Here is a 15364-nt window from a genome sequence, read left to right on the forward strand (position 1 = left end):
GCATTATATGCGTGCTTATAGAATCATACGCATACATGATAGTCGTTTTAGACAAGTATACATTATTGTAATATGTGAGCAGCTGTGGTTAGGAAATAGTTATTTTATTCATCGTTATTATATTTACGGGATATATCAATAAATACACAGACTTGGTCATTCTTCTGTAACCGCCAAGACAGCTCGGTGATTGAGCATCCTCTTCGACTGCGAAAGATCACAGGAACATGATCCCTTAACTTGCCATACGGAAAGAAGACGTTAACAATTGATACCAGTAGCTTACTTGGTTGTCACTCGAAATCAACTGGTACCGTTACTTTAAGAGAGCTTAATACTTTACCTGGAAAAGTATATCACGAATGTCCGTATTTTACACTTGGCTTCTTTACATGGGTCTAATAAAAGAGATAGAGTATCGCAACAGTATTTAAGTAGTGGTTCAATACTTCTTATATGTAGATTGATAGCTCTTTAGCTGATCAAGCCAAACTGAATGTGGGGATACCTTCATTAACTCTACATAAACAAACATTTCTTACATACGTTGGGTTAAATGGGGTAAGATAACATACAAAGTCATACTTAGATTAACACTAACCTATAATTATGAAATTATACGTTTAGATTTGAGCTTTGAACATTTAGTAAAATCAAGATGAATACTTTTAGAAGAAGCAATCTAAACAAATTGCTAATTCATAAATGATTTCAAAAACCGGAAAATGATATATTTTTCTAAAACGTGGGGCCCCAACATGTATGTTTTGTAAAGGAAGTGACCGTGTGCAAGCCTGCATTACTCGCGTTGTTTCACTAAATTATATGAAGCACAGCCAGCTTTATCATAAGCATTATGTCATTTCTATTTTGGTAAGTGCGCGCCAAAAGTCTCGATCTGAATACACAAGCCAATCACAAGCCAAAAGGTTGTACGGTTAGAGCAGTGGTTAGGGTACTCGCTTTTTAACGAGGCAACCCCTTTGATTGTTTTATCCCTGGCATTGACGCATGTGAGTTCAGTGTTTGGCCAACAAGCCGAACAAGCGAGTTTTCTCCAAAACCCAACAACACAAGAACATACCGTCGTGCCAGCGATAGTGACTAAGTGTATGTTAAAATACTTTTCTTTACCTTAATTGTACAATAAATAAAGTTTAAGCTCAGCCAATTAGTGAAGTTGTATCAAGGTTGGTACAACTTATAGTACATACTGATTCCTGATCAACATTTCTGAGTAGTTGAATATTTTTACCTTTGACGACAATATTTCGACAAACTTTGACTGATTTGGAAAGAAACCAGTCCGTCTGCCTAGCCTCGAGCAAACATGTTACTGACTTGTATGTGTGTATTGATTCATTCAGGAAACCTTTGTTTAGTAGGTAAGTACCTAATAAAATCCACCCTTCCTCGCAAAAAGATACCCCAGAGTGGCTGGATGTAATAAACATTTAAATTATATATATGTAAAGAAAAGAAGAAACAAACATCTACAAAAAAGAATAGCCAACATTAATAAAACACGATGGTTGAGGCTAGGAGTTCATATTAAAAAATGTAAGTTGTTATGAAAATGTCATCGATGACGAAACACTTCAATTTAAAAAACAAAAACAAAAAACATTTATAGGCGATTTTTGCCTATTTGCTCCTGAATGCACTTCAAAATTTATAATCAAGTGCCTTTCTCGTTATATTAAAGATTGATAGGTTATTCCATTATAACGTAATAACCAAGTTGAGAACGAGAAACTCCTGTCTCTATAACATATCGGGCGTCTTCCTTAGTCAAACTTCTAAAATGCAATGGAGTTTTCATAACAAAATTCAACTAAGGGCATTTGCAAATGTTAACAACATGAAAAAACAAGAGGGCACCGATGGCCCCAAAACGCTCACCTAAGCAAAGGGCCATAATTCTGTGATAAAGCATTAATAAAAATGATGCAATTTAAACATATCTTTACTGATGACATTGCCTGGTTTTATATTTGTAAAGGGTCATGCAATGAAGCTATCTGTAAAGTTTCATTGAAATTGGTCTGGTAGTTTTAAAGATATTTTTAAAGCAAAACAGTAAGTCGGCCATTTTGTTATTGCTGTTGTTGATCAATCTCAATGCCTTGTTGTATTTTTGTAGAGGGTCATGCAATAAAGCTTCCTGAAACGTTTCAGTGAATTTGGCATGGTAGTTTCAGAGGAGATGTTTTTTAAAGCAGAACAGGAAGTTGGCCAGATTGTTGTTGTTGTTGATCAATCACGACCCCTTGTTGTATTTTTGTAGAAGGTCACCCAATAAATCTTGCTGTTAAGTTTCATTGAATTTGGAGTGTTAGTTTTAGAGGAGATGTTTTTTTAAAGCAAAACAGGAAGTTGGCCATTTTGTTGTTGTTTTTGTTGTTGTTGATCAATCGTGACCCCTTGTTGAAATTTTGTAGAGGGTCACCAATGAAGATTCCTGTAAACTTTCATTGAATTTGGAATGGTAGTTTCAGAGGAGATTTTTTTAAGCAAAACAGGAAGTAAGCCATTTTGTCATTTCTGTTGTTGTTGCTGTTGTTGATCAATCGTGACATCTTGTTGTATTTTTGTAGAGATTCACCCTAGAAATCTTCCTGTCAAGTTTTATTGAATTTTGATTGGTAGTTTCAGAGAAGATTTTTTAAAACAAAACAGGAACTCGGCCTTTTCGTTGTTGATTTTGTTGTTGATAAATCGTTACCCCTTGTTGTATTTTTGTAGAGGGTCACCCAAGGCAGATTCCTGTAAAGTTTCTTTGACTTTGAAGTGGTAGTTTGAGAGGAGATATTTTTTAGGTAAAACAGGAAGTTAGCCATTTTGTTGATGTTGCTGTTGATGTTGATCAATCTTGAACCCTGGTTGTATTTTTGCAGAGGGTCACCTAGGAAGCTTCCCTTTAAATTGTCATTGAATTTGGACTGGAGTTATAGAGGAGATGCGTTTTTAAGCAAAACAGGAAGTCGGTCATTTTGTTGTTGTTAATCAATCGTGACCCCTTGTTGATTTTTTGTAGATGGACACCGAAGGAAGCTTCCTGTGAAGTTTCATTGAATTTGGTCAGGTAGTTTCAGAGGAGATTTTTTTTAAGCATTTGTTGACGGACGGACGGACGGGTGGATGGGCGGACGGAAAAACGAACGGACTGACGGACGGACGACGGACAAATACCGATCACAACAGCTCACCTTGAGCACTTCGTGCTCTGATGAGCTAATAACAGATGTTCATAAAATAAACATTTCCTGAAATTTCAAAGCTTTGCGTGATTAAAATCAGTCTTGAAACCTTCTATATTATAATTTGCTCAGCACTTTCAATCGTGTTATATTTTCGAGAACAGTAAAGTTAATTTGTACCCGCATATTTTGTTTTCGATAATTCCTACATATACATAAATACACGCGAAACTAGCTCAATCGGATCGTTTGTGTCAGAATTTCCAGTCACACTGTTTGTTATCCAAGTGCCTTTGTGTCTGTAATTTTAAGGCTTTTCGGGCAATTATGCCATTCCTCGAGGGTGTTTTAAAGGGACTGTTCACCAGATTGGCACCGAAAAGATTTTTTTGCAACGAATCTCAGGAAAATATCTAAAAAATGTTTTACTATTTGATATTATAACTGTAATAAAACATACCAAAATGTAAAAAAAAATCGAGTCGGAGACCGCGTTCGAACCGGTGTCGCAAAAATAGCAAAAATAGCAGTTCAGTGCTGTATCCACAGTGCTACGAAGTCTTACTCCTAATAGATGGTATATTTAAGCTATATACCTAACATGGTCATATCACGTGATAACTTCGACTAGACAATCACGCATAAGAAATGAATTCTACTAGGTACACATACCTAGTAATATTTGTTAATGGAAAAATACAAAAAAAAACTGCGAAAATAAATTAACTGTAAACTATGTTGTACTTCAGTTAGAAAGTTCCAATGCATTGTACACATCGATACCAAGTTTAAGTAATTTTTCGACAATTTTCATTTTTATTTTCGCTGTTTTATCATACGGAGTACAGTCCATTTAAGGAACAAGGACTCAAATGGCTTCGAGGTGCTGTTCAACACATATTTGCACCATGTTATCGCAGTCAAATTTTCTACCTAAATGGACATTTTGTATGCTCGTAGGAATTCATGCAGACGACAAAATAAAACAGGCGAAAATTGTTGAAACCAGGAAATGGCATTTTTGATTAACCAGACAAGATATTTGCATACATTTAATGTTAATTTGCCCAAAATAGCACTTTGCTCACAAACTTGTCCATGCATGTTTTGATGAAAAACATCTTCAGTAAATCCTACACACATAAATACAACCAAAACTATCTTTATCTTATAGACTACGTCAGGTGTTTCAGTTCATTGTCTGTTATCCAAGCGCCTGTGTGTCTGTAAATTTAAGGTGCGTTGGCCAAAAATGCCCTTTTTCGAAGTTTTTTAAACTAGAGTTGAACTCAAAGTGCACTTTAAACATCAAATGGTGCAGTTCTATACACTTTGCTGATATTTAAGTGAACTTTTTACCAAATTTGTATATTTTGTCTCCTCGTTTGAATAAAGACAACTATTTTTTTTAAATAGTCAGAAGTTGTAAAAACCAGAAAATGACATACTTTGACCACCCGGACAAGATAAATGCATTTAACTAATAGTGATAATTTGCCAGAAATAGTGAAATGCAATACATTTTTGCCAAAACTGACAATTTAAATAGCACTTTGGTCCCACGCCCGTCCTATTTTGAAAATTTCGCTTGCTCGTAGAAATGGCATAAAACATGCAAGTTAGATGTCAATCGTGTAAGGGGTTTTTAAGATCAATTTATTAACCTATAAACGGAAACAAAGCCTGATATAAGTGATGCTACCACAAAACAATGACCAGTCTTATGGCAAAATATGCATAAGCTTCGCATTCATTTAGCAAGGTTAATGCGTTCCTAAATCAAGGCGTGCAGATCCGAACAAGTTTGTTACCAACCAGAACTACCCACGGTTCAGGGCGAACAGTTCAACTCGACACAGACTAAAATATCAAGCTGAAGCGCGCTCATGGTTTGAACGTGCTACAGGGAAGCAGGCTTCTAATGTTTAGATGTTAAATTACCATGTATCAATGCTGCGATTTATGGAGAATTGCAACGATATCCATTAAATATAAACAGATTTATCAAAAAGTTTTGGTTAAAAGTGGTTAAGAACAAAAATTGTGTAATAAATGCTATATATAACTCTTTATTAGAATACTGTATCGATGGTAAATCGAATTGGTTATCAAAAATTAAAGAATTATAATGCAGTTATGGCTACGCATATGTGTGGTACGACCCCCAATCTATTAATTGTAATTATTTAATCGCGCAGTGTAAGCAAACCATTATCGACAATTCTATGCAGGAATGGGATTTAGAAAATAACATTGTATTATCCTTATATAAACATATGAATCCGAACTTTAAGTACGAACCATATTTGGACGTACTTATTAGAAGTGCAGAAATGAGACGATTAGTCCTTCAGATGAGAACTTCTACACATCGGTTAAGAATAAAAACAGGAAGATACGGACGAAGCCGTTTTGAAGACATGAAAGTGTATGCCAAGTTTGCAACTCAAATGACATTGTGTTCCATTTTTTGCTTAAATGTGCACTTTATGTAGAACTTAGAGAAAAGGACATATTAAAAAGTTTAATTGGAGAAATCAAAGTGTTTCCAAGATTTTATTTTCGCCCAAAACTAACTCTATTTTCTGATTTTGCTCAAAATGTTATTTTTGAGAAAATAACTATATTTTTGGATTTAAATCAAAATCTTATTTTCGCGAAAATAACTTTCGCCCAAAGTAACCATATTCTTATATTCGTGAAAGTAATTTCATTTCGCCAAAAAACTCACTTTATTTTTGTATTTTAGTAAAAAAAATGATTTCCCGAAAATAACTTTATTTTAGTAATAAAATATTATATAGAGGAATTTTGTTTATTTCAGTGTAAGATGATCACGAGTGGAATAAAATAAAATCTTACACTGAAATAAACATTTTTGTTTTGTTTATTTTATGCTTATTTTCCGAGTGTTATAAATTTTTAATTAATTTCTTAATTACCCCCTTTTTTAAAAGGGTGTTATTTACGCCGCTACCTGTGGGGCGCCCCTCATGCAAAATTATAGCTGTCAATTTTCTATTTCCGGTTTGTTGAGAAAATGGTCTCTGATATTTTTTTTAAAGTTTATTATACGGTTCTTTTTAGTACCAAGAATTTATGAACGGTTATCAATAAAGTTATAAGTGCATCCATGTTCCAAAAAAATAACAAAAACACTTTTATATAAGTGTGGCATGAATACATAACCAAACTACTACGCCGCCATTTATTGAACGAAAATTTGAAAGGTCGAATGTGTTAGCAAAACAATTGCGGATAATCATTCGATATAAAACATTTTTCTTAGTTTTAAAGTGTGTTTCGTGATACATGGATATTCAGTCATCTTACTGTCAGAGACCAGTCTGTTTTGAGACAAGTCGATTTCTAGGTATTGATGAGGACCACGCTAGTATGTTGACAAATTTTTAGGCGTGGGTGGGATAAAAAAAATCAGTAAATCTGTAAATTGTTGTTTGAATTTTCGGGAAGCTCGTATTACTAAATTACAACGACAAACATTTCAAAATACATTTAAACGATGATATAACATTCTTCTTATGTTCGAACTGTTGTTTTCTTCTGTAATTTGTTTGGTCTAAAAACAAATGTTCGAACATTCAGCTTCAAGATCAAGAAAACGTTTTAAAAACGGGATTACCATTTTTCTAATAAACGGTAAGTTGTTAATTTCCAAATATATCTTTTTTAACTTTTTAACATTCCTTCAAATTTTAAATATTTTATTTGCCAATATTTTCTGGTTCAAATTGAAGCTAAGACATGAGCGCTTCCAAAACGTATATATCCCATGACAGTTCTACCTTCACCACCTAAATACATCCTTGATGACATTAACACGTCAATTTTCAAGTTCATTTGGAATAATAAACCCGACAAGATAAAAAGAAAAGTACTTATGAACGATTTTAAAGATGGTGGCCTTAGAGTTCCAAATATTTATATGTTAAATAAATCGATCAAAGCGTCATGGGTGAAAGGACTACTGGATGAAACAAATAGACATCAATACAAAACTTTTTATAATGACACTTTACATAAATTTGGAGGCAGGTTGGTTTTCAAAAGTACTCTCGACGAAGTAACAATAAATATCATTGCACATAAATATAACTTTTTAGCTGAAGTACTCTTATCATGGTCTGAAATAAGCAAATATATTGAAACTAATAGTTCAAGTAAAACAATACTATGGAATAACTCCGACATAAAGGTAAATGAACAAAGTGTATACTATCACAAATGGTATGAAAAAGGTATCAAATTTGTCCTACATATCTTTGATTACAGATCAAAAGAATTCTATACATTTGACGAGATCTTTATACTATAGGCAATTCTGATTTCCTAAAGTATTACCAGCTTACGGCTAGTATACCGAGTAAAATAAAACATAAATTAAAAGAAGAATCAATAGAAAATCATGACATAGTCTCACTTGTTCAAAAGGTTGAAAATACTAAGCAAAAAACGAATAAAATTCTGTATACATTACGAATAAAAACCCTTAAAGCAAACCATGGTAAAGAAGATAAATGAAATCAAATTCTAGGAATAGATTTCGAGACAATTATGTGGAATAAAATATTTACATTGCCATAAATATGCACCATTGATACAACAATAAGTACCTTCCAGTACAAATACATTAATAGGCTTATACCAACAAACAGATACCTATATCAATGCAAGCTCACAAACTCCAGCTTATGCCAATTCTGTTCAGAATATATAGAGACAATGGAACATCTTTTTTGGGAATGTAGACTTGTACAAAATTTGTGGAACAATCCTAATAACCTATTCTTGTCAATAAATATTCCAATTAGTCTAAATATTAAAACCATAAGTTTTAGATTTTTAAAAAAATCAAATTTTAGTCGTCTCATTAATTTCTTGATTGTGTTGTTGAAATATTTTATATACTTTATGAAGCTTAGAGATATTACTCTTACAGCTTTCATAAACTACATAGGTTTGCGATACAAAATCGAACATGAAATTGCATTCATGAATGACAAACTAACAGTCCACGAGCAAAAAAGGCATGTATTAAAAGAAAAATTACATTTAAGCAACACCCTCTAGTACAGTCTTTTTTTTTCTTTCTACCTTTTCGTAGTTTATAAACTCTTTATTTACTTGTTAATATTTATTTTTTCTAGTTTAAAATTGATCTCTGCTTTTTTGTCTTCTTTTTTATCAGTTTGTTAAACAATATAAAAATGTATATTCTTTTCTGTATCGACACCACCCTCACTTCTTAGCATAACATAATAAACACCATATGTTATACATTACGTATGTATATGATAAATTGTACAGTGTAACGTGGAATATTTAATAATAAAAAATAATAAAAAATGAAGTGTTCCGTTTCGATCAAGCAGAATTAATTACTGTAACAAAGGATTTAAAAAAAGTAGTTCTGAAAGTTGATATTTTCACTCCTTATTTTGCAGTGAAAATATCAGTTTGATTTTTCACTGTTGTTATTTCAGTGGTAAAACTCCATATTTCATTGAAAAGCATGAACTAAATTTTTGTATTTTAGTGGAAAATGTGTTGTTGTTTTTCGCGAAAATGGCTTTTATTTTAGTCATACCATTTAACAAACATTTCATGAAAAGCAAATCAACGATTCATATATTTAAAACCACTGATTTGTCTAAATAATGATCCTTCGATTTTGTCTTCCGACACCACATACTCACTTCAGACATTTATGTGGTTCCTCCAGTCTAACAATGTGATGCAAGTCTGAGAAAGCTGATCTATATTTATCATTCCTAACATCGAGTTAATAACTTTCAAATTCAAAGTTGAATGCTAATGCTGATAACCGATGTTCGACCGATGTTAGGCAGGTAACGATATCAAAATTGCTGTCGGACAGATGTGGTTAAAGTATATGGGTCCAATAAAACAATAACAACTACAGGGAAAATGTGATGTTGCTGACGGGTTGATGTTGTAAAACGGCGTTAAACTTTTTTCATGCCATGTTGCAAAATCAAGGGGAACTGATTTAAAAATGATTGGCAATATCTTGATTTTGATGTCGAGCTGATACATCACTTTACAAAATGATCGTGGTTTGGTATTCATTTTGAACGCTATGCTTAAATTTCGTATTTCCTATCATACGATAAATTGATAAAATAGAAAACAAATATTTCAAGTTCTACTGTAGCACTTACCAGATTTGGACTTTGTGAATCGTCGCTTTGTCCTAGTAACGCCGCCATCAACTGTGGTGCTCGTACTTGTGTTTCAAAGCCGACCGTTAACTTGTGAAGATCGAGCATCTGTAGATTAACAACGTCGGACAAAGCAAGTCGCTTCAATGAGAGTTGGTTGAGGTGTTCGAGATGTCGGAGGCGCCCAAGGTCGAATTGTGAATCATTTGGGGAACTTTTCCTCCATGTTACGTTAAGTTGTTGAATATTTTGAAGTTTGGATAATATTTCCTCAGCTTTACATTCCCAGCATAAATTGCTTAATCTGAGTGTTTTCAAACATGTTAAATCTGAGGATAAAAATGAAGATACTAGTTTCTTTGCTGGTTTAAGATGACCGAATTTTATCTTGCATTCTAGTAATCCATTCAAATTCAATTGGTTGATATCTTCATATGGAACATTTACTAAAACAACAAATTTAAGATTCTTGCAAAACTCTAAGTCTAAAACACTTGGATCATTCCTGTCCTGCAGTAAAGAAAATACGCCGCTTTTCTTCGCTATATATAATGACACAAGAGTTGATTTTCTTTTATCCAAGCAATGTTTCAATATTGACTTCTGTTTTCGTAATCGATCATCATCATCATCATCATCATCATCATCATCATCATCATCATAATCATAATAATCATTATTATCATGGAGAACGATATGCTGCAGGCAGAACTCCGCTGTGGTGTGTCTGCTTCTCTCTGCCTCCTCGTAGCCTTGCAGTATCATATCCTGGAAATCTCTTGCTTTCTTGGTTGAATATCCGTCTCTTTCAGAGTATGCAGTAAAAAGTTCATTTAATGACTTCGAAAACACTTCAGCAGCAGTAATATTCATGCCGCATAGAAACAGGAACATTTGACGCATGTTAAGCACACCTTCCCTCCTGTTATGTCTATACACGACTTGAACGTGTTGACAATGTTTGAGCAAATCTGATCTGCTGCTTTTCGCCAAATACAATGCTGAAAAGTATTCTTGAAGCGTTTTGTGCAAAAATTGATAAGACGCCATTCTTTCACCTATTTTACTACTACAGGACATGATGCCAGAGTCAAGAGATTCTCGTTGGTATTTATTATCTAACTGACCCTTTGCAATACCAAAAACAATAGACTCTTCCTCATTTGCTGAAAACAGTTTATTGAAAGCTAATTTGCCCAAAGAATCAAGAAATTCCTCTGGGAGTACGTTGTCCTCTATCTTTTTCTTGTCGTTCATTTCACACCACCTTTCCTCTATTATTTTCTCGTAAACTTCAGACAGAGACATGTTTGCCTTTAGCTGGTCTCTGTACCAGAGCCAAACAATTTGAACAAGCACGATTGTAACATCGCTGAAATGCCACAGTCCTTTTGTTTTGAGATCTTCAACGCAGGTATTTGGACGTTTTATTTCTTGATCTTTCTCCAACTCCTCAAGTATTCTTCGAGCAAGTTCCTCTGGTGACTGAACGCCCTCCAACAGCACATGATTGCCGAGTTGTAAGCGGGTCATTTTCAACTCCGCTAGTTTGTATGGTCGTGTTGTTATCAATGTTGTACAGTTCGTCCAGCCTGTTTCAACATGAGGAATTCGTTCATCACGCTTACACGTGATACAATGTGTCCACTCGTCTAAGCCATCAAGCAGAAGAAGGCAACATTCTGATTTCAAAATATCTGCTAACAGCTCTTTTGACTCTTTATCATCTGAATTAATCTGTTCAATCAAACACTGTATTATCATATCTTTGATTTTGCATTGATCATCAGCCTCTCGTAGCCTTATGTAGAATACGAACCCGAACTGGCTCAACGTGTTGTCTTTCTTTGTCTTCTCATTTCCGTCCTTTTTCAGTTCGCACCAGCCATGGACGATCTTTTTACAGAGCGAGGACTTGCCCTGGCCCGGTTCGCCCACCACGAATATTGTTTTAGCCATCGTACCATTGTCGCTCAGAAACATATCATTTATTTCTGATATTTCTTTATCTTTTATCTTACCTTCTTTGTCTTTCTTGTTCTTCAGTACAAGTTTGTGCTTTTCATAAATGTCTTCTACGGCTGCATCGATGTCCAATCGGATGTTCATTCGGAGAGACGTTGCCTGGTAATGATTGAGCAATTGTTGGTGTAAATCTGGAAAATTATTATATTTTGCTTAAGATATTTAAAAATAAGAAATAAGAAATAACACTCAACAATGTTGTTGGTACTTGATGCTGTTAGTCAGTAATAGAAAATAAATTAACGTTTTCGGTTGGCATTATGGTTACGTGTCTATTTGTCTAACGAATAAGTTGATAATTTGATATATAATAAGAAAAAAAATATTGCGGTATTATTTTGGTATAACATTGTTGTTTTTTTTACATTGCACGGTAGACAAGACCGATAACATTTTTTTGTAATAGTAACAAAGTTGTCATCAACTAGGAAATAGATAAATGTCCCCGATCGGGGATGTTAGATGGACATCTATTAGTGTAATGCGTAATACATGTTACAAGTTTAAAAGATATTTCTATGAATTAAATACATCTCAACCAAAACCTTCAAATAATGCTTTTCAAGTCTGTGTGAAGATTGATTGAAGAAAAACATTATTGCCGAGATGCAAAATAGTTATGGCTGTAACACCAATTATTGTCATTAAATCGATTGAGGTAAGAGTACACATTTTATATGCTACATATATTCCCATGCAGCTAACAAAACTATTTTCTGTTTGACTAAATTCCTTTCTATAACATTTAACCATGCAAATGCTATGTTTAATTTAAGATGACTGTATACATAGCGAGGCTCAATGAAAACGCACCTCTCACAAAACATGATAAATATGTTTCGTGGAATAAAATTGAAATCCCAACAGTCCTAGTAACCAACACATAAATAGTGCATGTGAATGTCAAGTAGGCTGCTCATTTACACCTACACTTTCGTGCTAGAAATGAGTAAGCAGTTTATAATTATTAATAATATGGCCGCGTTAGGTCGACTATTTCAAGCTTAAATGACGTTTACAGTATTACTGATGATGTTCATGTCACATAAATCAGTATATTACGGTAGTAAAGGTGTTTTTTCTATCACGTTTAAAACAGCAATGCTGACATAAATACTTTTGAATAAAGGAGGAACAGGAACGTCACCAATTCCTCCATTCTGGCCGTTTTGGAATGATTGCAGATTAACCTTTACTGTGGCCTTGACCTGAAGTTAGCAGTATGAGCGATATAGTTAATAATTAATGTCACGCGTCTTATATTGACGATTTACTACTGACGTCTTGTTTTGAACGTTGATGTTAAATGACTGTGTAAGATATATACTATCAACCAAATTTTACATTAAAAAACTACGATAAAGATGTAGTGCGCTGTCACTGACTGTCGGAATGTCAGTATAACTCAAATTATATTTCAGATACATTTTATTTCCATTTCAATTAGCGAGCCTACAGTTTGTCATCCTCAGCACCCCAGTGTATCATAACCTATATGATATAGGTTATGATATGCTGGGGTGACGAGGATGCAGTTTGTAGAATTACGATTCATTGTAATGTTTCTGTTTCATGTATTACAACAACCAGTATATCAAAAGATGGAATTAAGCGAATGGGCCATATAATAAAATGAATATTATATTGAGATGCTTTTCTTACGACCAGTATCACGTCTCATTTGGTGTAAAATTATTGTTTTCTTGTTATACACCATCTTCGATTTGATATATAAATTCAGTAAAACGTCTTTTTGTTATATATTTTTGAATATTAAGAAAATTCCATGTTGTTAGCAAAATGCCTTCTTATCTCACCCAAATGAATATATGTTATGAAGACCATAATCATAGGGTCGGGTCAGTTTAACCATTGAAGATAAACGTATATCGCATTACTGTGCACGTTTTGATTGTAATACAACCCTCACATATTTCCTAATATTATATCAGTGAGTAAAACTTGACACTGACGTAATTTGGAACGAAAACGTAAGCGTCATGGTTTTCGCAAAACAAATAAAATAAAATCTTCATTATGGCGACCAATGTGCTTAAAATAGTCTATACTTTGTTGCTGCAATTTAATCTATCAAAAACAAAATGCTTTAGAACTCGAGAAGCTTGACAAAGGCTGGCTTTATAGGGCTCTCTTAGCGTACATTCTGCTGACCGTTTCGACACATTCTACTTCTGTTCAATTTACAGGTATCATTTTTTTGATTTTGTATCGACTGGTTTTTTAATAAACATTATCCTTATTTAAGTCATATTCATAAATAAGGGATTTGATTGTTGAAAATGCATACTTATCAGCTGTAACATTTGTGTTCTTTAAGAACGATACTTTGTTATTAGTTGAACGTGAATCAATGATGTTGATAAGTATTTATATACATGTGTAGTGTGTTTTGTTCATGTGAGAAAATGGTCTGTGCATTGTGAACTGGTTTCCTGTCACTCAATTGCACACAGTAACAACTGTATTTGAGCAATTGTTATACTTGCAACTTTTTCAATAATATATGCATAACTAACTTTACCCCATGCAATTAAATAAATATATGTTTTACATGTCTACATCTAGGTTAATACTACTATAAGGACTTCAGAGATAAACCCAATAGTAATCAGTTAAGTATAAGCGGCGCCCCCAAAATACACTGAACGAGAAACACAGCCGTATAAATATCACAGACCACACATGCACCAAATTAGACGCCATCCAACTAAAGCAATTCATAGCAGATGGTGAAAATGTTGCTTTCAAAAATACTTTTACTCCTTTTTGAAAAGTGAGTTCTTATTCATTTCTCTGAAGCTCTTACTTAGAAAAGTGTTTCATAACTTTTTTATTTTTTTAATTGTAATGTTGTCTTGATTGAGTTTTACTTATTATCTTTTCACATGACGTCAACAAACGTGAACATTGGACATACGTGTTGTAATTCCCTTCGATTGCTTTATACATTCTTCAGAGAATGCTAATTTGAAGATCTTACCTGACTTTGCTTTTGTTAATTTGGACTCTCTTTGTTCTTCACTCTCTTTCTTCTGTTTTGTACATCCAATAATTTCGTTTAGTTCGTTTTTCCCCCTCTCAACTGTGTCGTTCACTTTAAATATGCCTTCTTCGATTGTCTCATTCAGAATTTTCTTAGCATTGTTTACACACGAATCCAGCTGTGCAAGAGAATTTTCAGAAGTTTTCTTTATATCGTAAATGACACTCTCACCTTGTTTCTCTATACTGGACATTAACATATCGCTGAGTTTCTCAATGTCACCCTTTATCTCACTTGCATGTTCGCTCCATTTGCCTTCTTTAGCACAAGCAAGTTCCGTGATTTTTTGGACGCCTCTGATAGTAGTATCTTCGATAATATATTTCAACAAGTCCGAGTTGGGATCTATAGTAATGGTCTTTAACTGAAAGTGAAATGAAGTAAATATGTAACGTTACTGTAACAAATGTAGACCCTGATTTAATTATTGTTGCACCAATCTTTTGCCCTACCTCAAATGTCATGTGAACCCAAAATATATTAGGTGTTACTTATTCGTATTTAAGACGTGTCGATTTACCCTTAAAAATGAATAGGTGTGTGTGTGTGTGTGTGTGTGCGTGCTTGCGTGCGTGCGTGTGTGTGGTTGGGTATGTATGCGTGTGTGTGTGTGTGCGTGTGTGTGTGTGCGTGTGCGTGATGTGTGTGTGTGTGTTGATGTGTGTGTGCGTGTGTGTTGGTGTGTATTGGTGTGTGTTGGTGTGTGGGTATGTATGCGTGTGTGCGTGTGCGTGTGTGTGTGTGTGTGTGTGTGTGTGTTTTGGGGGGATGTTACGAAACGCAACGATAGATTGATAATATGTTTTCATTTTGTGACCTTGGACCTGTTAATCTGAAGGGGTAAAAGTTGCAATGATTGAAATTTGATATAA

The 15364-nt window shown here is 34.0% G+C and overlaps 2 protein-coding genes across 2 annotated transcripts in view; both read right to left on the reverse strand.

Moving 5' to 3' along the window:
* LOC128223358 (uncharacterized) overlaps positions 1-15364 on the reverse strand; it is a 98894-nt gene that overhangs the window by 67250 nt on the left and 16280 nt on the right. The gene's annotated exons all lie outside the window — the stretch shown is intronic.
* The window catches only part of LOC128223360 (uncharacterized), a 60559-nt gene that overhangs the window by 6068 nt on the left and 39127 nt on the right, over positions 1-15364 (reverse strand). Inside the window, exons 5-6 of the mRNA XM_052932639.1 lie at positions 14430-14856; positions 9404-11559 (exon numbers count right to left, since the gene is read on the reverse strand). Of these exons, the coding sequence (XP_052788599.1) occupies positions 9404-11559; positions 14430-14856 (2583 nt within the window). The remainder of the gene's footprint in view (positions 1-9403; positions 11560-14429; positions 14857-15364) is intronic.

The sequence above is a fragment of the Mya arenaria genome, chromosome 17 (genome assembly GCF_026914265.1).
Source record: "Mya arenaria isolate MELC-2E11 chromosome 17, ASM2691426v1".
Lineage (NCBI taxonomy): Eukaryota > Metazoa > Mollusca > Bivalvia > Myida > Myidae > Mya > Mya arenaria.